The sequence below is a fragment of the Pan troglodytes genome, chromosome 9 (genome assembly GCF_028858775.2).
Source record: "Pan troglodytes isolate AG18354 chromosome 9, NHGRI_mPanTro3-v2.0_pri, whole genome shotgun sequence".
NCBI lineage: Eukaryota > Metazoa > Chordata > Mammalia > Primates > Hominidae > Pan > Pan troglodytes.
In genome coordinates, this window is record NC_072407.2 from 78,450,858 (window position 1) to 78,475,271 (window position 24,414).

Below are 24,414 nucleotides of genomic sequence, written 5' to 3' on the forward strand. Positions count from 1 at the left end.
CCTCGCGGGTTCATGCTATTCTCCTGCCTCAGCCTCCTGAGTTGCTGGGATCACAGGTGCCCGCCACCACGCCTGGCTGTTTTTTTGTATTTTTAGTAGAGGCGGTGTTTCACTATGTTGGCCAGGCTGGTCTCAAACTTCTGACCTCATGATCCTCCCGACTCGGCATCTCAAAGTGTTGTGATTACAGGAGTGAGCCACTGTGCCCGGCAGTTCTATAAATTTTAACAAAGTTTTTGTAACTACCACTACAATCAAAATACAGAGCAGTTCCATCACCCTCCCCCAACTCCAAACCCTTGGCAGCCATTGATCTGTATGCTGTTGTGATATTTGTACCTTTTGGAGAATGTCATACAAATGGAATCATATAGTATGTAACCTTTGGATATTGGCTTCTTTTACTCAGAATAATGCCTTTGAGATTCACCCAACTTCTTGTGTGTATCTTACCTCTTTTTTATTGCTCAGTAGTATTCCATTGTATAAATATACCACAGTTTACTTATTCACTCACTGAAAGACATTTGGTTATTTCCAGTTTTTGGTGAATATGAACAAAACTGTTCTAAACACTCATGCATGTTTTCATGTGAAAATTTTCATTTCTCTAGGCAAAATGTGTACGAATGTTATTGCTGAGTCATATAGTAACTGTTTGAAAGTTTACAAGAAAATGCCAAACTGCTTTCTAGAGTGGCCATACTATTTTGCATTCCTATCAGTCATGTATGAGAGTTCCAGTTGCTCTGCATCCTCACCAGGAGCTGGTGTTGTCAATGTATTCTATTTCAGCCATTCTATTAGGTGGGTAGTGGTATTGTATCATGATTTTATTTGATTTAAGAGACGGGGTCTCACCATATTGCCCAGGATGGAGAGCAGTGGCTATCACAGACGCAAGCACGGCACACTACAGCCTCGAAACCCTGGGCTCAAGTGAGCCCAGCATCTGGAGATGTCTCCTGTCTCAGCATCTGGAGACAGTCTCTGCACCCAGCTCTGACACTGTCATTTTACTTTGCATTTCTCTTATGGCTAATCATGTTCAGTATGTTTTCTTGTGCTTATTCCCATCTGTATATCCTCTTCGGTGAAGCGTCTTTTGCCTATTTTAAAATGGGGTTGTTTTCTTACTTAGATACAAGTCTTATGTCTGATAAGTGTTCTACAAGTATTTTTCTCCCAGTCTGTTGCCCACTGTTGCATTCTTTTAATGGTGGCTTTCACAGAGCATTGCCTTGGCAGCTTTGTAACAAATCAATTGACCTCAGACTACCACTTATAGAAAGAGTATATTTACTTTTCCCTATTCCTTCAGTTAGGTACAGCTAAAAACCCTGGACACTATATGTAAAACATTATACATAAAACAAATGTAAGAAGAATCTGAAAGGTGACAAGAAGGCAGACCACCTAAGGATCTGGAACCCAAGGAATACACAGAAATGAGTTCCCTGGGTTTTCTTTTATATATCCCAGATTGGGTACTGGAGAAGCTGGCAACCCAGAAATGCCAACGGGCACAGCATTTTTTTTTAAAGCCCTAGGAAAAGCCTGCTCTGTCTAGTCAAAGGACTAGGAAAGGAGCAGCTTTGCAAGACAGAACATTTTTAGATGATAACGTCTCTACTCCAGATAAGTACCACGGGAAAAAAACTACAACCCAACCCCCACCCCCACCAGCAAAGGCCAGGTTCTAATGAGACCACTCAACTTCCTTTCTCCATTTCTGGGTTCATGTCAGAGAAGACAGAGGGGGAAGCTTAGACTTTCATCCTCAATGGACAGTAACAAGGCCCTCTCCTAATACTTGCCCCTCACACTTGTCAGCCCACCACATGTAAAACATGGAATTTCACCTGTACCTGGTGGCAAAGAGGTGCCCTTCCCTTCTCAGGTGGGATGGTGTCAGACAAGGCCAAGTGGAGAGTTGGGACTTTTACCTCCAACCAGTGGTAACGAGGCCACCCCCAAACCCCCACCTAGCTAAACTGAAATGTATGCATTTCCCAAAATTCTTATGTTTATGCCTGTGAGTTGGCCATTGCTATTTCTTTCTCGGATTTGAATAGCCTTTCCTCCTTTTTCTGTTGAACTTCTATCTTTTAAGGCCCTACTTGCATGCTGTCTTCTTGGTGACTTTTCCTTACTAGCTCCTAGGAAGTATTAATGGCTCCTTAACTCTTTTCTTTTCTTTTTTCTTTTTTCTTTTTTTTTTGCGACGGAGTCTCACTCTGTCGCCCAGGCTGGAGTGCAGTGGCAAGATCTCCACTCACTGCAACCTCCGCCTCCCAGGTTCAGGCCATTCTCCTGCCTCAGCCTCCCGAGTAGCTGGGACTACAGGCACCCGCCACCACACCCGGCTAATTTTTTGTATTTTTAGTAGAGACGGGGTGTCACCGTGTTAGCCAGGATTGTCTCCATCTCCTGACCTCGTGATCCGCCCGCCTCGGCCTCCCAAAGTGCTGGGATTACAGGAACTCTTTTCTTACAACTTGCTAATACCAGCTAGGTGCGGTGGCTCACGCCTGTAATCTCAGCACTTTGCGGGGCAGAGGCGGGTGGATCACCTGAGGTCAGGAGTTGGAAGACCAGCCTGGCCAACATAGTGAAACCCTATCTCTACTAAAAATACAAAAATTTGCTAGGCGTGGTGGCACACACCTGTAATCCTAGCTACTCGGGAGGCTGAGGAAGGAGAATCGCTTGAACCCAGGAGGCAGAGGTTGTAGTGAGCCGGGATCACGCCAGTTGCACTCCAGCCTGGGTGACAAGAGCGAAACTAAAAAAAATTAAAAAAAAAAAAACAAAAAAAACACTTGCTAATACCATGAACACCATATTGTATGGCAATTATCTGTGTATGTGTCTGTCTCCCCCACTAGATTATGAGTATGTGAAGGGCAGTTGATCATGTTTAGTAATTTGTTTCTCCGGAGCCTGACAGAGCTTCACCCACAGTGGGTGATGATAAATGAACTTTATATGTAAATTCTTTAACTGAAATTATTTTTAGAAGAAAGAAAAGATATAGCTAGCCTTTAGAATTATTCTCATGCTTAAAAAGCATACTTTTTGGTTACCCAAAGCCTCTGCTTTTATCATGTTAGTATGAAGCTGGTATGCTGTTCTATATAGTTTGTTTTCAGATTGATCTTTTTCCCCTTTAGTTCCTTCTACGCACACGGATCATTTTGTTTTTTAAATTTAATATTCATCCATCTAAAAAAGGTATCATGACATGGCTGGGCACAGTGGCTCCTGCCTGTAATCCCAGTACTTTGGGAGGCCAAGGCGGGTGGATCACCTGAGGCCAGGAGTTCAGGACCAGCCTGGCCAACATGGTGAAACCCCATCTCTAGTAAAAATACAAAAATTAACCGGATGAGGGGGCACGTGCCTGTAATCCCAGCTACTTGGGAGGCTGAGGCAGGGTTAATTGCTTGGACCTGGGAGGCGGAGGTTGCAGTGAGCCGAGATCATGCCATTGCACTCCAGTCTGGGCGACAAGAGCGAGACTCCATCTCAAAAAAAATAATAAATAAATAAATTTAATATTCATCCATCTAAAAAAGATACAATGACATGGCCTGATGTGGTGGCTCACGCCTGGACTCCCAGCACTTTGGGAGGCTGAGGCGGGTGGATCACAAGGTCAGGAGTTTGAGACCAGCTTGGCCAAAATGGTGAAACCCCATCTCTACTAAAAATACAACAATTAGTGGGGCATGGTGGCGCACGCCTGTAGTCCCAACTACTTGGGAGGCTGAGGCAGGAGAATCGCTTGAACCTGGAAGGCGGAGGTTGCAGTGAGCCGAGATCATGCTACTGCACTCCAGCCTGGGCGACAGAGTGAGACTCCATCTCAATAAATAAATAAATAGATAAATAAATAAATAAATAAATAAATAATTGGTCTCAAACACTGGCTATATTTTATGGAAAATAAAGAAAGCCTCTGAAAGCAGAACCTAGAGGCTTGAGGGTAGAGTCGAGAGCTGTAGAGAATCATTCCTAGAGATCATTAATGCCTCTGAGAGCGTAACCTGGAGGCTTGAGGGTAGAGTCAAGAGCTGTAGAGAATCATTCCTAGAGATCATTCCTGATCAAGGAACTAGCATCAGAGCTGTTATGAACCAGTGGCCCTGGTGTGCCTCCTTTATTCCCCTTTCTGATTAAGGTCTACAGTGGTTTTTCCATGCCTGTCCCACCATTGTATGTTGGATGTGTGGGGAAAAGGTAACTTGTCTCTTTAGTTCCCGAGTCTTTACACTGAAAGCAACTGCACCTAAGAAACCTAACCCATATCTGGACTTGATTTAGGTGACAAGATCTTGGACCTCAAACCTAAGCATGTTGCCAAAATGGGAAGACTTTGGGTGGTAGGAATGAGTCCATTTGCATGTGGGAGGAATATGAACTGTTGTGGACAGAAGATAGACTATGGCAGTTGATACTTCTAAAAATGAGCACAGTAATATTCTGGTGTTCCAGGATGCTACTATGCTTCTATCAAGAGATAAAATCTATTTCCCCTTTCCTTGAACCTGGGTGGGTCTGTGACTGATTCCAGACAACAGCCAATGTCAACTGCTGGTCTTATGAATGAACGAGCCCTCGTAAGATTCCAGACCTCAGTCTTCAAATTTCCCTTGCTGATGTCAAGAGGAGTAGAGATTAACTGTCCCCACTAAGTCCCACCCAAATTGGAGATTCATGAGTAAAACAGATAATTTAGGCCACAGCAATGGTTATGGAATCACAGATAACCAGACCTCCTTAACACCTGTGTGTTCGGGGGAAGAGTCTTCTGGTGATATTTGAATTTGGACAAATGAGTTTTCTCTAGGGCTTGGTTTCCTCAACTGTAAAATGGAACAATAATTACCAAGTCATAGGAATGTTGTAAGGTTTAAATAAGATAAGCAAGGTGTTCTTTTCATAATGGGTCTGTAATAAACGCTACGCAGTATTATTTCAACTTATTCCCACCAGTTGTTCTAGCTTTACTGCTTTGTACAAATTCACCTTCAGGGTACGTGAGTTTTATATACATTTATACAAACATATATAAAATCTGATTTTATATCTAAATCTCTCTGTATACATATTGCAACATTATAGCTTCTGTAACACTCTTGGATCACTTGCTCTGGGGCAATCCAGTTACTATATCCCAAAGATGCTCAAGCAGCCTTATAGGGAGGTCTACATAGTGAGAAACTGAGGCCTCTTTCCTTGCTGACTTTCCAACCAATGTGAGTGAGGTACCTTGGAAGCTGATCCTCCAGCCCCAGTCAGCCTTCAGATAGCTGCAACTGCTTGGGAGACCCCAAGCCAGAACCACCCAGCTAAGCCACTCGATTCCAATAGAAAATGCAAAAACTGTATAAAATTTTAAAAAATTATTCTTGTTTTAAGTCACTAAAGTTTGGGATAATTTTTCTTATGCACTAAGAGTTAACTAACAGCTATATCAAACATGAGGAAAGATGGGAAACTGATCACAGGTTGAGGACTATTTCGGGGTCGATGGAAAGACAGAGATGGTTGAATAAACTTGAAAGTACTGATGGAGACTGAATTTGAAATAAATAACCATGGGGTCCAGGACAGAAAGGAAAAAAAGTAAATCCAGCAAAGGGGAACAGATTTCTTTTTTAAAAAAATTTTTATTTATTTTTTTGAGATGGAGTTTCGCTCGTTGCCCAGGCTGTGCAATGGCGCGATCTCGGCTCACCACAACCTCCGCCTCCTGGGCTCAAGCTACTCTCCTGCCTCAGCCTCCCGAGTAGCTGGGATTACGGGCATGTGCCACCATGCCTGGCTAATTTTGTACTTTTAGTAGAGACGGGGTTTCTCCATGTTGGTCAAGCTGGTCTCGAACTCTCGATCTCAGATGATCCGCCTGCCTCGGCCTCCCAAAGTGTTGGGATTACAGGCGTGAGCCACCGCACCTGGCCAGGGGAACAGATTTCTGTGTATTTTCCCAGACTAGAGGTAGTTATAATCATGTCTAATAGGACAGCAAGTCTCAGTTTTCCTTCTTTGGTTGAGTGTAGAGTGGCTCTTATTTTATTCACCACACATTTCCTGGAGCCAAAGTGCTTTTATTTAAAATCATGGCTCTGTTACTTACAGGCTTGTTACCTTGGGCCAGCTATTTAACCTCTCTATGCCTTAGTTTCTTCATAAAATGGGGATAAAAGTGTATCTGTAAGGTTATAGTAGAGATTAAACAAGTTAATGTGTATAACGTGATCTGGAATACAGAAAGTCCTATGTAAGTATTAGCTATTATTCTTATTATATGCTAGGCTCTACAGTACACAGACCTGATTGGTTCCTCTCCTCAAAGAGCTCGTTGTCCAGTCAGGAAGATTTTCTTTTCTTTTTTTTTGAGACAGGGTCTTGCTCTGTTGCCCAGGCTGAAGTGCAGTGGCGCAATCTCAGCTCACTGCAACCTCCACCTCCTGGGTTCAAGAGGTTCTCCTGCCTCAGCCTCTCGAGTAGAGTACCTAGGACTACAGATGCACAACACCATGACCGGCTAATTTTTCTATTTTTAGTATAGACGGGATTTCACCATGTTGGCCAAGCTGGTCTTGAACTCCTGACCTCAAGTGATCAGCCCACCTCGGCCTCCCAAAGTACTGGGAATACAGGCATGAGCCACCATGCCCGGCCAGGAAGATTTTCAAATAAATGGCCATAATTCAGTGTTCTGAGCTCTGTAACAAGGTGTACACTAAGTGGTAGGGGAGCAGAGGCAGGGATGTCTGTCTTATCCTAGAGGGAAAGACAGGGTCAGGATAAGCTTTTTGAGGAAAAAGTTTGAGTCTAATCCTTAAGGAAGAGCATGTTGGGAACATTTGAGACTATAAAGCAGTCACAGGCAGCATGGGAAAGGTAGTTTCTGACTGCAAAATAAATACGGTTAGGAGAAAAGGGAAGATGTGAACTGTAGTATGTAATGACCAGCACCATCAACTTCACCTGGGGGCCTGTTAGGACTATAGGATCCAGGCCTTACCTGATATCTATACTACCAATATTTGCGTTTTAACAAGATCCTCAAGCGGTTCCTATTGACCATTAAAGTTTAGAACCACTGGTCTGGAGCATAGGCTCTGGAGCCAACATAATCAGGTTTAAATCCCAGCTTTAGCTTTTTTTTTTTTTTTTTTTTTAAGATGTTGTCTTGCTCTGTTGCCCACGCTGGAATGCAGTAGAGCGATCTTGGCTCACTGCAACCTCCACCTCCCTGGTTCAAGCAATTCTCCTGTCTCAGCCTCCCGAGTAGCTGGGATTACAGGCACATGCCACCATGCCCAGCTAATTTTTGTATTTTTAGTAGAGGTGGGCTTTCACCATGTTGGCCAGGCTGGTCTTGAACTCCTGACCTCAAATGATCCACTTGCCTCAGCCTCCCAAAGTGCTGGGTTTACAGGCGTGAGCCACCATTTACTTATGTGTGACTTTAGGCAAGCTATTTTGCTTCTTTCCTAGACTTTAGTTGCCTCCTTTGTAATTAGAGATAATAAAAGTTTCCACCTCATAAAGTTGTTCTAAGGACTGAATTACTATGTAAAATGCTTAGACCAGTATGTGGCACTTAGTAAGCACAAGGATTGACTATAATAATTCATCACTCATATGCTACTTCTTAAGGTCAGAGTCAGTTTTATAAGCCCCTTGTCTTTCAATTTGTACTCCATTGTAGAGGAGTAGACATTCATTGTCATTTTGACATTCACTGTAGAGGAAAGGACATTTGGAGGTCAGAAGACCTGGGATTACAAAGCCTAGCTCTCTTCCAATTCCTAGCTCCGTGAAATTTGGTGAGTCCTTGGAACATCTATGTTTTTCTCATTCATAGTATGAATGACCTTAATCGTACCTGTCACGGTGAAATGTTGCGAGGCTCAAATCAAATAATATATGTTAAAGTACAAAAATCCTCTATGAAGATTTCACTTACTATCTTTCCAAGAGTTCTTAAGCAACTGGATGCATAGGAAGGTCAGGGAGACAGCGGAGGGAGGGCCTGGTGATTAATATGTTCCACTTTACGATTTTCTGAAGGTGTAGGTTGGGTTTCAACAACAGTGACTTTCCTAGACCTCGGAGGGTATTTTTAGCTAATGGGCAAATAGTAGTAGGAAACTTAAATGCTGTTATTTACCTTCTCTTCCTAACCTACAGTTCCACTCAAGAACATGAAGAGTCTCATACGTTTGTATAGTGGTTCACAACTTACAACGTTTACGTGGTGCATCACAAGATCCCTATAGGGTAGTATTAACCCAATTTTTCAAGAAGGAAACTATGTCTGGAAATTGTAGAATGCATATTAAAAACTCTTTCTGACGAGCGTTTCTACCGGATCCGATGTTACCCAAAGTACAAAATTTAAAGAGGGAAGTCAATCACAAGATTTCATTGAATCTTCAGTATCAGGCAACTGGCTTCTATTTTATGGCCGCAAATAACTATATATTGGGCCCCTTTTCTCACCTGTAAAATAGGAACGAAAAGACCTTCTCCACAAATAAGATGAAATAAGAACAAAGGCTGAGGGTGAACCTACCACGTCGTAGGGCCTCAAATAAATTCTTTCTCCTTCTTGCCCTTGACAGAGATAGCACGAGATATCACTACCATTCGCATTTAACACGTGGAGGAAATCCAACGCGAGAACGCTCGGATTTCCCCTTCTCTACTTGCAACAACTCCGTAACCCGCAAATCGGCTACGGACAACTGCGATGTCCACTATGTTAGTTCTCGTAGCGTGGATTCTCTCTCCTCAAGATGCCATCTGGGGGGCTAGAGGCCGCTAATAATTGCCCTCACGATCGAAGAAACTCGATCCTAATCCTCGACGGCACTTCAGGAACAAAGCTGCTCTCCCATCGTCCCTAACCTCACTACCGTAAAGGTCACAGCAGAGCCCCTGCTCCAGCCGCTAGCGCCATCTTGGCCGCTACGTGTGACGCCACACGTAGCAGAGAGCGCAGCCGATTGGCTGGGAGACGGCAGCCCAGGAGAGGCGCGCGAAGCCAGAGACAGGAGGGTATGCAGGAGAAACCAAGGGAACTACAATCCCGGCCTTCCTTGCGCGTACGACAGCAAACCTGGAGCGAAAGAGGTTGGAGTTTGGATTCGGACCACAACTCCCAGCACCCTCCGCGATGTCTGTCCTTTTCTTTCATAACGCGGAGGAAAAGAAGGACAAGATGAATGGAGGCCTTTTGGTGTTTGTTCTCCGAAAGGCGGGAAAGGCGAACTACACCTCCCGACTGGCCGCGCGCGGCTGCGCCTGCGCCCTGTTACCTGTCGCCATCTTGCCCCTTCAGAGGCACCGCAAACAAACCCAATTCCTGGTGTTCCCTAGTCTTGGCGGAGGAGCCTTTTAGATGAGCCCCGAAAGGCCGGGCAGGTGGGTGACTCTCAGGCAGGGTCCTGGGAAGAGCTGGCAGGCCAGCCAGGCTAGAGGAGCGCCGGGCCAAGCATTCGGAGCCCGGCTTGGGGCTCCCAGCCCCATCCTCCGTTGTTTCCTAACGGGATCGTGGGGCTCCCCGGGGTGGACTCAGGGGGACTCTGGCTGGCCTGGTGCTGGGACTCCGGGGGTCTAGCTCTGGGAGACTCCCGGTGAGTCCAGGTCGTCTGACTGGGTATCCGCTGGCTTACTCTCTCTCGGTTGTCCTCTCCACTGGGGAGGGAGTGAGGCGCGGGTGCCGGCCGGGACCCCTGACAGCAGCTACTGGCCCAGAGGGGCTTGGGTCGTGGACTTGACATTGGGACCGGCGCCGAGAGGCCCGGGTGAGGAGCCTGGGCTGGCTGCTCTTGTTGTGGTGCTGCTAGGGAGTGCGTGTTTGGAGAGGGGGCGGGGCGGGCTTGTCTCCTTGACACTTGAGTGGGGAAGGATCCTACAAGATCCCGGTTCCCCGAGCGGGCTCCGGAAACTACTGCCCGGGTTTCCGATGCGTTGCGGCCCCGCTCTGGGGTCCCCTGGCTGGGACGCGCCGGGATGCCGTGACGTGGTGCTCGGTTCGAGCAGTCGCCGGCCGCCTCCAAGATCCTGTCGGGAGGCGGGGACTGGCTTGTGGAGGGAGAGGATTCCTTTGGCTCTGCCCCTTCTTCCTCCTCCCCACCCCTTTTCTTTATGTCATACTGCCGGCTGGGGCGCGCAGTCCAGTTCTTCTTGCCTTGGGTTGGTTCTGAGCTGAGAGGACTATGGGAAGTAGGGGGAGGGGGGCTCACCTCGGGACACAGAGTTGGAGTTAGCAGCCCCAGCGCCTGGAACGGGATATAGCAGTTATTTCGGTTCGGTGTCTGACTTCTAGGCTAGACAGTGAGCTCGTTCATTCATTCATTCATCCATTCGTTTTGCTCAGTCGCGTCAACCATTCACTTACCCATTTAGCAAATACTTAGAGCGGCTCTACTCTGTGCTAAGCAGGTATTGCGCGTGCCCCCAGAGCCGTGTCTTTTTGTCTTTTACACTAGGAAATTCCCAGTTCTAAGTAAGTTCCTGGCAGCTCAACTGTTGGTAAATGGCTGTTTAATAACTACAGGATCAAAATTCATATTCCATTAAGACTTGAGAGAGTATATATATATATGTGTGTGTATGTATGTATATATATGTGTATATATATATATATGTATGTATCGTTCCAATTTTAGTATATGTGTTGCCGAAGCGAGCACGAGGAGAGTTATTTATTAAGTTTCTTTAACTTGCTAGGAGCTTTACAAATTTTATCTCATGTAATTCATAAATGAGGAAGCTGACAGGAGTCAACTTGCCCCAGGTTGGTAGTACCACCTGTTTATTAAATGAAATGCCAGCCACTATGAAAGAACTTTACATATAGTGTTCTTTAATACGCGTAACAAACTGGGTGGTATTACCTCTGTTTTATAGATGTGTAAAGCTTAGGCTCAACCAGTAAGTTGAAAAGTTGGGACTAGAAACCTAGAGGTGTCTGGTTCTAAAGCCTGTGTTCGTTCCACTGTGATAGTTCAAATGACTTAATTCTTGATTTCTCAAAAGTTGGAAAGTGTGGTGGTGAGAAAGGATTGTAAAATAGTAATATCTTTTTGGTTTACTTCTTAGCCTGTGACTGGATCTCCAGGTGAGTGGCCCCTTGAATGTACTTTGGTACTTTGGTAATTTGACTTTTTTTTTTTTGTTCTGGTAGGGAGGACAAGCTCTTTGGGGCTACCAAACAGAAGCAGCAATGCCTGTTGTGTGGCCAACCCTTCTGGATCTCAGCAGGGATGAATGCAAAAGGATTCTTCGAAAATTGGGTATGACGTTCATTGTTTGTTTTTTACCTCTCTCTGATACCTTTTTTCCCTTTCTGCCTAGGTCATAGCTGTTTGCATGGATGTCATATCTCACGCTACATCAGAAATTCTTTGGAGATACAGTTCCCATCTTACTCATTGTTGTTTCCCTCAGTGCCTAACATAGTGCTTTGTAAATAGTAGGTGTGTGAATTGTAATAATACTAGTAGCTAAGATTTATTGAGGGCTACTTGGCTATTCTGAGTCTTTTTTATACAACATCTAATTTAAATATTTTAAGAATTAGCTTTGTCCTTTGAAAGCCTAAAAGGTAGGTGTTTTTTGTTTGTTTGTTTTGTCTCGTCTCCATTTTACAGATGAAGCTTAGAAGCCAAGGTAATGGTGATAGACATGGAGTCAGTATTTGAACCAGGGAGTATGCTTTCAGTCTCACTTTAACATACTCTTAACCTTCATGATTGTATGTGTCAATTACATACTATTTCTGAATTCTAAGTTGATGTAAGCTATGCTCACTTTTTCAAATTATATTTTACTATCAATAATAAAACACATTTTATGCTTGTAATTTATTATTTAGTGCTTCTTTTCCCTTACAGCAGCCTTTCTCAACCAGCATTGAGGGAAAGAATTAAACCCTAATGCTAAGGTATCCATTGTATGTAAAGAACTAACTTCGCCCTGTGCATCTAGAGTGCTATTAATTATTACTTTCCTTGGGAAAATTGAGAAAAAGAGTTATTACTCAAATCATTTTGTGTTCTGTAGTTCAAATGAGGATCTTTGGTTGAGAAATGCTGCCTTAGACTATGAGGACCTTGTCTTATTTACCACTGTAGTCTCTGGCTAGCACAATAAATGAAATAATTGAAAAAAATAATTTGAAAAAGAAGATTAAATGTTTTGGCAGTGGATATGCATTATTTAGATATCTGTGATTTTAAAGGAAAAGTATAGGTCTTGAATTTAGACAGACCTGGGGTCTTGGTATTATTACAAATGACCCATGTGACCAAGGACAAGTTATTTCTTCTTCCTAAATTTGTTGATAGTTTTGTTAAAACAAAAAAAAAGAGGATAACACTATCTGCCTCATTAGTTTGTTACGTGTGTTAACAGTATACATAAAGGGCCCATCATAGTAAATCTTTGTTGGGAATTTTTCTTTGTAAATCAGATAGAATCATAGCTGCTCTGGCCCTGCCTGTCCTTTTAATTCCACCCAAGGCCACTATGAGGATTTCAAATCACTTTTTAGCAGCATCTTTTAAAGCAAGTCTAAGAGAGTTGTTTTTGGAGAGGGTGTGGGGGATGTCAATCTTTTTTTTTTTTAACCAAACTTTTAGTCCTAATCTGAAGATAGTTTTCTACACTTGCATACAATTAATATAACTTGTTAGTTGCCGATTATAAAGTTGGACTCATATTTATTTGATAGCTGAAATTGCAGAACATATCACAAAGACAGTAGATTGAATTGGGGTTTCTGGGCTTGGGGGCCTTTGAATTGAGAGATTATGTTTAAATATAAAAATGGTAACCTTTAAGTCTAAATTTATTCCTAATTTTAGTCAGAGCTGTGTGGGTAATGTTGCTGCAGAGTGCTTCTATATAAAAGAAAACAGTCATCTTGTATGGTAATATCATCTTCATTGACCCCTCATTTTGGGAGGTGAGCTTTGATAGTGATTTGCCAAAGACTTCCTCCCCACCCGTTGGCTTATTATCATAACAATGAAACCTTTGAATTGTCTTCACATGCTAACTCTAGGTCCAAAGTTTAGAAAAGGTACATACAGTTTTTAAAAATTAGCTGTATCCTTTAAAAAATAGTTATAAATCATTTTAATATAAGATGTTAAATACTTAGATTTTACATACATATAAAGAAATTGGGATAGAGAATTTCTTTATATATACTGAATGTGTCAGTGCTAGATAAATGCTTCCTTCTCTCTGTCTTGCCTCTCCCCTTCCCTATTTTTGTGATCATTCCTGAGCTGTAGCTCCAACACGGGGCTTTATGGACTATAGTGTATTTGAATGGCTGATTTAATGGACCAAATTGAGGGCTTTATATAAATGGTTTGGCAAATCTTTCGTTTTTGGAATGTTCATATGTGTTTGTTATTTTATTCTACTTTTATATTAACACTGTGATAGAATTGCTTGAAAAATAATACCAGAAATTCAACTAAATTTGAGGTATGTGAGGATCTAAGGATACCCATCAAAATGGACATCAACAAATGTGAAGGAGGTTGGGAAGCTAATAGGGTTCTTTACAATGAGTGAATTTCTTGTGAAGAGGAGGAAGTGATGTGGATTCTATAGCTGTGGTAACTGTGTTCAGAGTCCCAGTTTTGTGTGTGTGAGGTTGCCATCTCTTGATTTTGTACATGACTTCTTAGACTTGAAATGTCAGAAATATTTGTTGTATTTCTTTAGTTAATTTTATTTTCTCTGAAGTAATGTCTTGATCATCATAAATTCCACAGGTCGCAAGTGTGAACTTCTTTTTCATTTTTCTCAAACTATTCCCTCACTTTGACCTCTTCATTTCTTTTTATGGCATTGCCATTCTCCTAAACATTTTGCAGGCTGCAAAATCTGACTGCCTTCTGTCATTACTTCCCACAATCAATCAATTACTGAGTCCTATCAAATAAAAACATTTTAGACTGGAAATAGAGGCTTTTCTCAGTCTGGCCACAAACTACTTTTCCATTTTTACCGTTCTCTATTCTCTTCCATGTGTGAACTAAAATCTTTAAAATAGTTATTTGGATATATTTCTTAGGTGCCTTGTTGGATTTTAATCACCTTGAGGATAGGGATTTTGTTTTGTTCCTAGAAATATTCTCCATGATACCTTGTAGCAGTAATGTTCAATTAGTAGTTTGGTTTGAGTTAGGGACTATCCAAGTACAGACATATTTTTACTGCCCTTAGTGTAAAACTCTCAAACATAGTTACTGACTATTACTGGAAGTTACTGGAATAATATGAAACATTATCTGTTCTTTTACTCTATTTCTTTTGTACATTTGCTTTTTTTTTTTTTTCCCTGCCTGCCTGGCACACAATTCTCTTTCTGATTAAAGCTTCTGCTTCTACGCTAGATGATGTATTTCTCCTCTGCACTTAACTCCCTGAGGGCAGGATTAGCGCACCATTTGGTATATATAATGGGACTCAATACTGATCTGTTGAATAAAATATTTCATAAATGGGGGAAGGCATAAACATTTAGAGTATACTGCATTCTTGGTTATCCCTAGTGCTTTTTCTGGACTCTATTCTGGGTCCGATAAAAGCTGAAACATGTTTCCTGAAACTAAGTATTTCCTTCACTACTCTGAGCAGCAGAGCTTTGTCCTTCAAGAGTGACCACCACATTGAAATGTCTACATAGTATCCAACACAGGTTGAACATGCAGGATGTTTAAACTTAGGGTCATTTGGTTGGACCAGACATTCCTTTTTTTTTTTCCTTCTGAGACAGGGTCTTACTCTGTCACCCAGGCTGAAGTACAGTGGCATGAACATGGCTCACCACATCCTCAACCTCCCAGGCTCAAGTGATCCTCCTACCTCAGCCTCCTGAGTAGCTGGGACCACAGGCATGCACTACCACCCCCAGCTGATTTTTAAATTTTTTGTAGGGATGGGGTCTTGCCATGTTGCCCAGGCTGGTGTTGAACTCCTGAGCTCAAGCAATCCTCCTGCCTCGGCCTCCCAAAGAGCTGGGATTACAGGTGTGAGCCATGGTGCCTGGCCAGATTTTTTTTTTTTTTTTTAAGACAGGATCTCGCTCAGTTGCCCAGGCTGGAGTGCGGTGGCATGATCACAGCTCACTGCATCCTTGACTTCCTGGGCTCAAGTGATCCTCCCACGTCAGCCTCCTGAGAGGCTGGAACTACAGGTGTGTACCACCACACCCAGCTAATTTTTTGTATTTTTTTTGTACAGCCAGAGTTTTGCCATGTTGCCCAGACTGGTCTCGAACTCTTGGACTCAAGCAATCTGCCCACCTTGGCCTCCCAAAGTGCTGGGATTACAGGTGTAAGCCACCGTGCCTGGACCTGGCCAGACATTTCTATTTAATGTAAAAATATTTAAGGTAGGCAGCCCAGCCCAGTCTTCTATATAAAGCTTATTTTTGACAGAACTGTGAATAATATCAACTGAATGCGACTATTAGTTTATTATTGGTGTAGTACTTATTCTGTGGGCACTTCTTCATTATTTGGCTCACATTTTTTGAGTTTCTCTTGTGTGTCAGGTATTGGCAAATAGCAAATACTCATAACTTGACTATGAAAACAACTCTAGTTTGGACATTTATTTCCCTCCATTCTTGGTTTACTCAGATATATCTGTTTCATAGTTAATGGTTTAAAACAACTGTTTTATTATTTCTTGCCTTTCTGTGGGTTGCTGGCCTTGTCTGAGTCCTTTCTGGTATTCAGTGGTAGCTTATATGGGGACTAGGCTCAGCTGAGGTAGCTGGACTCTCTCTTCATGTGGCTTTTCATTCTGGGCTTCTTCACAGCTTGGTGATCTCAAAGTTGGTTCCTAAAGAGCAAGGCTCTGTCTGCAAGTACTTAGCAAGCTTCTGTTTGCATCATGTTTGCTGTTGTTCCCTTGGCCAAAGCAAGTCATATGCCAAGACTGGAGTCAATGTGGGAGGGTACTACACAAGGGTAGTACACAAAGGCGACACTGAGAGCATGTATAGTTCATTGGAGGCCACTGGGGACTTTTGGTTTTATTTTTTAACGAGTCCTGGAGACTGACAGTTTTCTTTCTTTCTCTCTTTTTTTTTTTTTTTTTTTTTTTGAGACGGACTCTCTCTGTCGCCCAGGCTGGAGTGCAGTGGTGCCACCTCGGTTCACTGCAACCTCTGCCTCCTGGGTTCAAGCGATTCTTCTGTCTCAGCTTCCCAAGTAGCCAGGATGACAGGCGCCCACCACCATGCCCAGCTAAGTTTGTATTTTTAGTAGAGATGGGGTTTCTCCATGTTGGTCAGTCTGGTCTCGAACTCCCAACCTCAGGTGATCTGCCTGTCTCGGCTTCCCAAAGTGCTAGGATTACAGGCATGAGCCACTGCACCTGGCCTGACAGTTTTATTTCTTAATGGTTAATTCTGTGGAGAGAGTGAAATGAAGATGTCTAGTATTAGGATTCAGTATATTATGTCCTAGTTGCTGCAAGATCATTTCATGTTTATGTTTCCCAATTAGTCATTTTGATGATAGTTTTTATAGATGCAGAGGATCTTGCTTCTGGAGGGTACCTACAAAGTCCCTTCTAGGTAAGGAAACAGGTTTAGAGATGAGAAAAGACTTGCTGAATGTCACATAACTAATAAGTGGCAGTGCTGGAGTCAGAATATTTTGTTCCAATATTTTTTCCATTGCATACTATTTACAGTACTTTCAATTACACAGGAGGGAGGTAGAATATAGTTTGAATTCTTAGGCAAGCCTAAGGAATTATTTTAAGAGTTGATTAATGAAGATACCTTTTAGTAATGCTGAAAACGTCTCAGCCTTGTTACATCAGTTGGTGCCTATTCCCAGTTGTTGGTATCATTTGTGTTATATGTTTTTTAGTGACAATGTGTGAAACAAAATATCTACTGTTAGATTTTTCTACCTAAACATTTTATATACATGACTTCTGTGAGGCAATGAAAAACAAAATATAAAATTATAAAAGTCACATTTTAATGTTATTAGATAAAATTTTTGAAAGGAATTTAAAACAATATTTGTATTTAATTATTTTTAGTTTTTTTTGCCCTGAAGTTTCACTATACATAGCCATAGTATTAAAATATTAAAGGCCTATCTTGATAAAATAATTTTCTTCTTTTAGAATTGGAGGCATATGCTGGAGTTATCAGTGCACTTCGGGCACAGGGGGATCTCACCAAGGAAAAGAAAGATCTTCTTGGAGAACTATCAAAAGTTCTTAGGTAAATTATTGTAAATGTTTGTGAGACTCTAGAAATTTCATTTTGGGGGATTTTATTACTTATCACTCTCAAATTAAGTAACTGTCAAATTAAGTTGAAGAACAGAGGTGTTCAAATTGTTGGTGCTAAGAGACTCCATCCCAGTTGTGTGCTCTGTTACAGAAAATTGTATAATTTACCATTTATTGTGTAATCCAGAATGAATATAATCCAGAATGAAGAGCGTGCAAACTCTTCAGAAAGACTTGAAGGCAGTTTATCTTACTTTTAGCCCACCTGGGTAAGGGAGGTGCTTTTGACATAGGTGAAGGAAAGAAGAGCAGTAACTGGATATGATGATCTAGAGTGGCATTTGTTGGAGGGAAGAGGTGATGTGAGGAAGATGCCTTAATTTACATAAATGGGTAGTGATTATGTGGTCATGGCCTTAAACATAGTCTTTTTTAAGTGAAAATATGCAAGAGGCTCTTCCTGTTACTTAACATTAATATAGGGATGTTATTAAGCCAAATTCTCAATCTTACTGTCTTCATAGTTAACAATTTGTATTTGTTTGTTGTTTATATTTCTCATAAATTCTGTTTTGTAGCCTCTTAATTCTGTTTTGGTCCATATTAGAGATTTAGCTTAAATAGTATGGAATACAATTTGAAGAGTGGTATTCATTTTATTGAGTATTTATGAATGGAATGGGTATAACCTTTTAAAAAGTTGTTTACTATTATTAACTTTACATGTGTTTAATCAGGATTAATATAAGCACATTTTTACCATTGGTAACGTAATGTAGAAGATATGCAGCTAAAGTATTGAATAATAAAGGAATATTACCCTGGTGTTAAGTTGTGTAGCATATAGCCATGGGAAACAGATTATCTTGCCACTCCATTTGTTTATTATATTCATTGAACATTAAATTATAGACTCCTAAGCCTTAGAAAAGACCTTAGAAAACTTTCTTGTGAGTGACAAAATCCTCTTCTCAGCAGTCACAATTAGGAAGCCATTCAGCATCTGTTTGCATGTTTAGATAGCAGGAAGCTCTGCTAATCTTACCCATGGTCTGACATTTCTGAGATTTGGAAGTAATACCTTGATATCAGGCTGAATTTGTCTTCTTATGATTTCTAATTTGCAACTAAATATTTCTTCAGTTACACAGAATTAGTATGAATCCTTTTCTAAGATGTTAAAGCATTTGAAGATATATATATTAGACTCCTGTCTATATCTTTTCACAAAGCAATCTTGTCCCCTTTCTCCCCCCAAAAATGTTGACTTAAACATTAATGAAAGTATAGAAAGAGCTGCCTGCTTGGCAGAGTTCTATAATGGCTATTTTTCTTCATAGCATCTCAACAGAACGCCACCGTGCTGAAGTTCGGAGAGCAGTAAATGATGAACGGTTAACAACAATTGCACATAAGTAAGCCATTAGTCGTACCATCCCTGATTTTTTATGACATAGTATAACACAGTTTTGAAACAGTCTTCCTATTGTGTAGCAGATTCCTGAGTCTTTTAAGTAACAATATCTCTATACTCAGGGATCCTGATCATAGCAGTAAAAGTGATATTAACTGTTTATTCAGTTGGGTTTTTTTTTGCATTTGGTTAGGCAAGCTTTAAGTACTCAGGTCAAATCCTGTTACAATGTAATCTCTGTCTAACTAAAAATCACCACAATTTAGCAGATGATTCACTTACTTGAGGCCAAGTTCAGTAACAAAGTATTGTGACCCCTAAAATTGAAAGCCCTTTAGAGGTTCTTTGTAATGGTATTTGATATGTTATTACCTTATAAATAGGCGTTGTAACTTTTTTGATATCTGACTCATTATTTCATGTATTTTGAGATTCAGAAAAAAATGTAAAATTTGTGTTCTGTCTTTAAGAAATATGAATATAACATCTCTTAATTTATTTTTAAAAAGCCAAAAAAATAAAACGATTAAAGATTCTTACCAAATTGTTTTCTGATCATTATAACTATTTAAGAGGAGGGGTGGAGGGTGGTAGAGGATTGAGGGCAGGGATTAAGCCTTAATTGAGTATGTATGGAGACAGTGCCTCCTAAAGAATACAAAGGAACAGAAAGTAGCCTTTAAATGTTTGTACAAGATGATAAAACATTTCATAAAATATGTTATAGTATAATTCATTTGTTTTTTATTTTTATGTTTTAATGTTAAATAAAACTAAAGGGAAAAATTCAGTGCATTTCCATAATGTGATAACTTAAACATTGTATTTAAGTCAATTGGCAATATTTGAATTGACCCCAAAGAGCTTCATCTTGTGCTTCACTGTCCCTCATTTTACTTAACATAAAATGGGGTGCTACCTTTTCAACAACGTAGTTTGAAGGTTGAGCTGTTTATTCTGGAATTTTGAGATTCTTCAGTGGTAGGTATGCACTGTAGAAATTTGGGAATTTTCTATTAGAGACGTTTAGTAATCTAGTTGCTAGGCTAACATGGTTGAAACACTCAAATATTAGTCAATGTGTTCCTTCTTTAATTTGCTCTAAGCTTTTGAATTGGGGTGCTCTAGAAGTAATGGTAACTGCGCCTAGATTCTAATTTGAGAACTAGTAATAGGAAATTTATGTGCTAGAGAATAAAGTAGTAAACCTTAGCTTGCATTCAGAGGCACTTAGAAACAAATTAGTATTGTAGAAGCATTGGAAAGGTATTGTGGGGCAACTAGTTGTAAGTTGATGCATCAGTTTCATACTTAAAGGATAACATTTATTTAGTCTCCTTTTCCTTTTTTCCCCTTTAAAGAATGAATTTATCCTTATATTTGGGTGAAAGACCAAGTTACAGGTATGCAAATAGGTTATTATTATTTCAGGCTTTTTCTTGTATTTATTTCCAAATTGAAGCTCTCAATTATTCAGGGGCACATTATTCCATTTATGAATTAACCATGCCCCTTGCTTTCCTTCTCTTCCCCTCCTCCCCCTCCTAATACTGCCCACCCTTTAGCCATTTTGCTGCTTGGGAGTACCTCTAGTCAGAGGGTGGGAAGGGAGAGGAGGTGAAAATTTTAATTAGTCATTTTACTACTTGTTAGTTGTCCTGGAAAAGGTTTGGTGGAAGAATTTACAAGTATTTGCCAAAATATTTTTGGATAATATATGAGTTTCTTTAATCTATTTGACCTCTCCCTTTCCCTCCTCTCTCCATCAGCATGGATAATTGAGAGTTGGCTTTTATCTGCCTGTGTTTCCTCTTTTTTCTCTCCTTTCTGATTTCTTTAATACATAAATTTCATTTTTTTGAAAAGAGTTTACTTCAGTGTATAATTTTGAGCTTCTTAGGTTTTTCTATATTCTTGTTTTAATATATTATTGTTTTAGTTGGATCAGATGTTTTATTTACTTGTTGAGCTCAAGGGGTCAGTGAGTGGGGATTGGTGAGGAAGGAATAGATCTCTCATTCTTTCCATCTCCTCTGCCCTCTTCCCCTCAGAAGTAGCAACAGAGCCTAGTTCCAAAGATTATCTATAGGAGGGCTTCATACTCCAAGCCTAGAAAAACAACTAAAGGAATGCGCCTGAACTGACTGCATTCCCTTTCTCCTCCCCTCCCCTCCCCCCACTCAAAATAGGAGTTAAGGCCTGAAGGAATGTGGTTGAAAGGTGATGAGAAAGCTGAGAAGATTGAGCACAAAGGAGGGGGAAACAAAAGGAGTGGGATATCTGGGATCAAAGAAAAGCCATTCTTGTGGCTTGAAACATAACACGTGTTTATTGTTTGGCACCAGGCCACTTATTAAGTAGTTTGATACTCTTAATTCAGTTTTTAATTATGTCAGAATGTTACAGTATTAACGCCTTGGATGTCAAGGAGCTTCGGATTTTTTAATTGGACCACTCTTGCCCATGTTGTCTCTAGATTCAGGAGAAAGTGTCTATCTGGAATTTTTGCTCTCTTAATCCTTTCCCCATCACTCAGACATTCACAGGATACTGGGTCAGTTTCTGTGTGAGGATGAGGATTTCTTACTGGTGCCTTATACACCAAAGGATATGTGGGCCAAGGTAGTTTCATTAGTATAATCTTAGATTTCTCAGAAAAGGGACTGGAGCAAGGTTTCCCCTGTCATACTTAGTATAAATAGACACTTTTATACTCACACTAAAGTATCTCAGTGAAGCCCTCCAGGAAGATGTTTAGTCTATAAAATCTAGTTTAGATAACTTGTGTAACTAATGCATATTTACACTTACATCTTCATTACTAAGCAAATAGGAATTTCTGATCTAATTCTAACATGATACTTAATTTTTCACTCAAAGTTTGAGCATGTTTGCATGAGTAGAAATTTGGAAGATTTATAGATCTTTCTAAAAGTTGCAGTTGTGTCTTTTGCACTGCAAGTTTTGTCTTTTCAGTAGCATATGTTCATGTGCTTCAAATTATTAATCTTCCATAATTTCTGCCACCACTTAAACAATGCACCAGGTAAGTGTAGATGTCACTTAATTTGTGTGGTAAACTCTCACCAAGCAAGCTTATTAGTGATATTATAATAAACTGATAGCAAAATAAAAGTAAGCCAAGAATATGCTGAATAGCTTTTAGAATTTTTTCCTCTAACAATGAGCTTTTCTGTTTCTTTCTTGTTTGTACCATTCTTTGTTTCAAAAGTAGCATCAACTTGGGGATTATATAATAACAAATTTGTGAGTGTTACTGAAGTTTTAGGAATTCCCCTTTCCTTTGTCTTAGGTAGGACTGTGTTAAACCATAAAGGAATTTACACATTTTCCACAGTAACCCAGCTGGATTCATCGGCTCTTAGAAATTCCTTTCTGAGCTGAACTTAAATCCTTAAATTGTAAAAGTGATTTATTCCATTCAATGAAAGTTGGTAGTAATTCAACAGCACTATCCAGTTGGTATACATCAAAGGCAAAACCCATTTGAAAAATTTTATACTTTCTACTTATCTGTCAAATAATTTCAGTAGTATGATTATGCTGGTCGAAGGAGACATTTATTAGTTGTGTGACCTTAGGCAAGTTATTTGATATCTCTGACTCAGTTTCCTCATCTGTAAAATGGAGGTAATAATACTACCAAATTCATAGGATTGAAGAGTTAATACATGTAATATGTTTAGAACAATCCTTGACGTAAGTGTTTAATGATAACTATCATCATTACTATCATTAATAGCATTATCATTTTTCCACTGCCCACTAACAAGGGCTTTATACTCTTATCTAAATCTGAGAATGGGTGGACATACAGAGTCTTAAACTCTAAGTTAGTTTGAAGAACCTATGGTTTCAAATGCAGAAATATTTCAGATTTAGTGTGAAGAGATTGATTATTTCTGAGTGAATTTAAACTTCAGCACTAATCATTAGTCAGGGTCTTTCATAGAGCCAAGTTAAGAGAAGTGATACAACTACGTTTTGATATTTCAACCTCTGGTTGGATTCTTGGAATAAAATTTGCTCCAGGAATTTAGGGTAGAGAAACTGAGAATGGTGTTTGCTTAGAGAGTTCAATTGTCTCAATTCCTTCTTAGAGTGAAGGGTGGTATAAATAAATAAAAGTAATGGTGCGTTTCTTCTAGTGTCGTTAGATCTAGTCTGTTTTTAACAGGAAGGATAATAACAATACATTGTCAGTGACACATACGGTTATATATACAGCACTCTTCTTTTCTACTTAGGCTCCCTCGTTTACTGCCTCAGTTTCCCTTGTTTGAAAGCCTTAGAACCTCTGGCCATGCAGGCAGTTAGATAATTTTCAAAAGGTTCAGTGAATTCCATCCTTAATTAAGGAAAATCTGACTTTTAAAATTATAAGTGCTTTTTACTTTCTTGTGTTAATTATAAAATTAACTTCTAAAAATTAGTTGAAATACTAGTTTTCATTAGTGATAGCCGATTTAAGTTAATGAAACCAAGGCCGATATTTATTTAGAAGGCATAGGAAGATTTCTTGTAGTTTCAGTTATGTTCATGATAAGATTCAGATTATAGAATAAACTGTGTAAGAACCTAAGTGTGTGACATTCCTTGAATTATAATTATTCATAATTTTGATCTTGCTTGCTTAAAATAAAGCCTCTCCTATTCACTCAGGGCACTTTTTATAATTTAAAAAGTTATATATGTTTGAGCATATATGTTTGATTTGTTTTTAGTGATTGAAAACCCTTGTAGCAGCGTTTTCTTTTTTGTTTAGTATGTCTGGACCTAATAGCTCTTCAGAATGGTCCATTGAAGGTCGTCGATTGGTACCACTGATGCCCCGGCTCGTTCCCCAAACCGCCTTTACTGTAACAGCTAATGCTGTTGCTAATGCAGCTATCCAGCATAATGCATCTCTTCCAGTGCCTGCAGAAACAGGAAGCAAGGAAGGTGAGTAGAAAAATATGCCTGTGTTAGAGATTACTTTTCTTAGAATCTTCAAGAAAATTTCAAGAAAAGTTGTCTTATTTTTCATCTACTTTTATTCTAGTGTTTAAAGGTTATGAAACATAGTAGGAAACTAATTCTGAAATTAGACTGCCAGGTTTTTAGTCTTAGACAAAATTTAGTCTCCCTTTTGTCGAAGGTGTGAATTATGTTAATCATCAAAATTGCAAAAACCTCGGAATGGATTTTTGATATCAGTGTGTCTTGTTAAAAATGAATAGAAGGCCTTAATGGATGACATTAGAAAATAAATAAGGTAACAGAAGTCATTTAGCTACTAAAAAATGATTCTGAACTGATAGCTTTAGAAAATAAAGCTGTTTTCATTTTCTGGAATCAGTGATATATGCTACCTCTTTGTTCTGGTTAATGAATGTGCTGAATCCATTCCCTGGCAGAAGGGTTTTATCATTATTTATCTAGTAATTGACACATGCTTTAAAAATCCTCCAATTCTCTAGAGGCCACCAAGAGTACTATTAAATTTGAGAGAGCATATTTGGATTGACTCAAGTAGTTTAGTTTGATGTTGCATGACAATGACCCTAAAAACAATGCATTTGTCAGGTTACTCTGGGGAATTGTCTTTGCTTACCTAGCAATGGCCATGGAACAGAGTAAGACACTTTTTTTATGCATGACAGGCTCTGTTTTAGGGTGAGAAA

At 40.1% G+C, this 24,414-nt stretch overlaps 1 protein-coding gene and 1 long non-coding RNA gene across 37 annotated transcripts in view; one reads left to right on the top strand and one right to left on the bottom strand.

The window, feature by feature from the left end:
• Window positions 1-5,651: 5,651 nt before the first annotated feature.
• On the bottom strand, window positions 5,652-8,996 carry LOC129136363 (uncharacterized). The gene is made up of 2 exons (XR_010147619.1): window positions 8,594-8,996; window positions 5,652-5,960 (listed from the first exon to the last, which is right to left on the bottom strand). It is a non-coding gene; the product is annotated as an uncharacterized LOC129136363 (long non-coding RNA).
• A 12-nt stretch (window positions 8,997-9,008) lies between these two features.
• The window catches only part of EMSY (EMSY transcriptional repressor, BRCA2 interacting), a 107,791-nt gene continuing 92,385 nt past the window's right edge, over window positions 9,009-24,414 (top strand). For 15 of the 36 annotated variants that reach the window (XM_016921646.3, XM_016921648.3, XM_063784365.1 and 12 more), the window contains exons 1-5: window positions 9,040-9,444; window positions 11,213-11,321; window positions 17,206-17,305; window positions 18,657-18,731; window positions 23,517-23,692. In XM_016921646.3, coding sequence (XP_016777135.1) covers window positions 11,252-11,321; window positions 17,206-17,305; window positions 18,657-18,731; window positions 23,517-23,692 — 421 coding nt within the window. In that variant the 5' untranslated portion in view covers window positions 9,040-9,444; window positions 11,213-11,251. Of the gene's footprint in view, window positions 9,445-11,212; window positions 11,322-17,205; window positions 17,306-18,656; window positions 18,732-20,091; window positions 20,134-23,516; window positions 23,693-24,414 lie in introns of all 36 variants that reach the window. The other 21 variants (XM_054662552.2, XM_063784366.1, XM_054662551.2 and 18 more) reach the window with 4 other exon arrangements.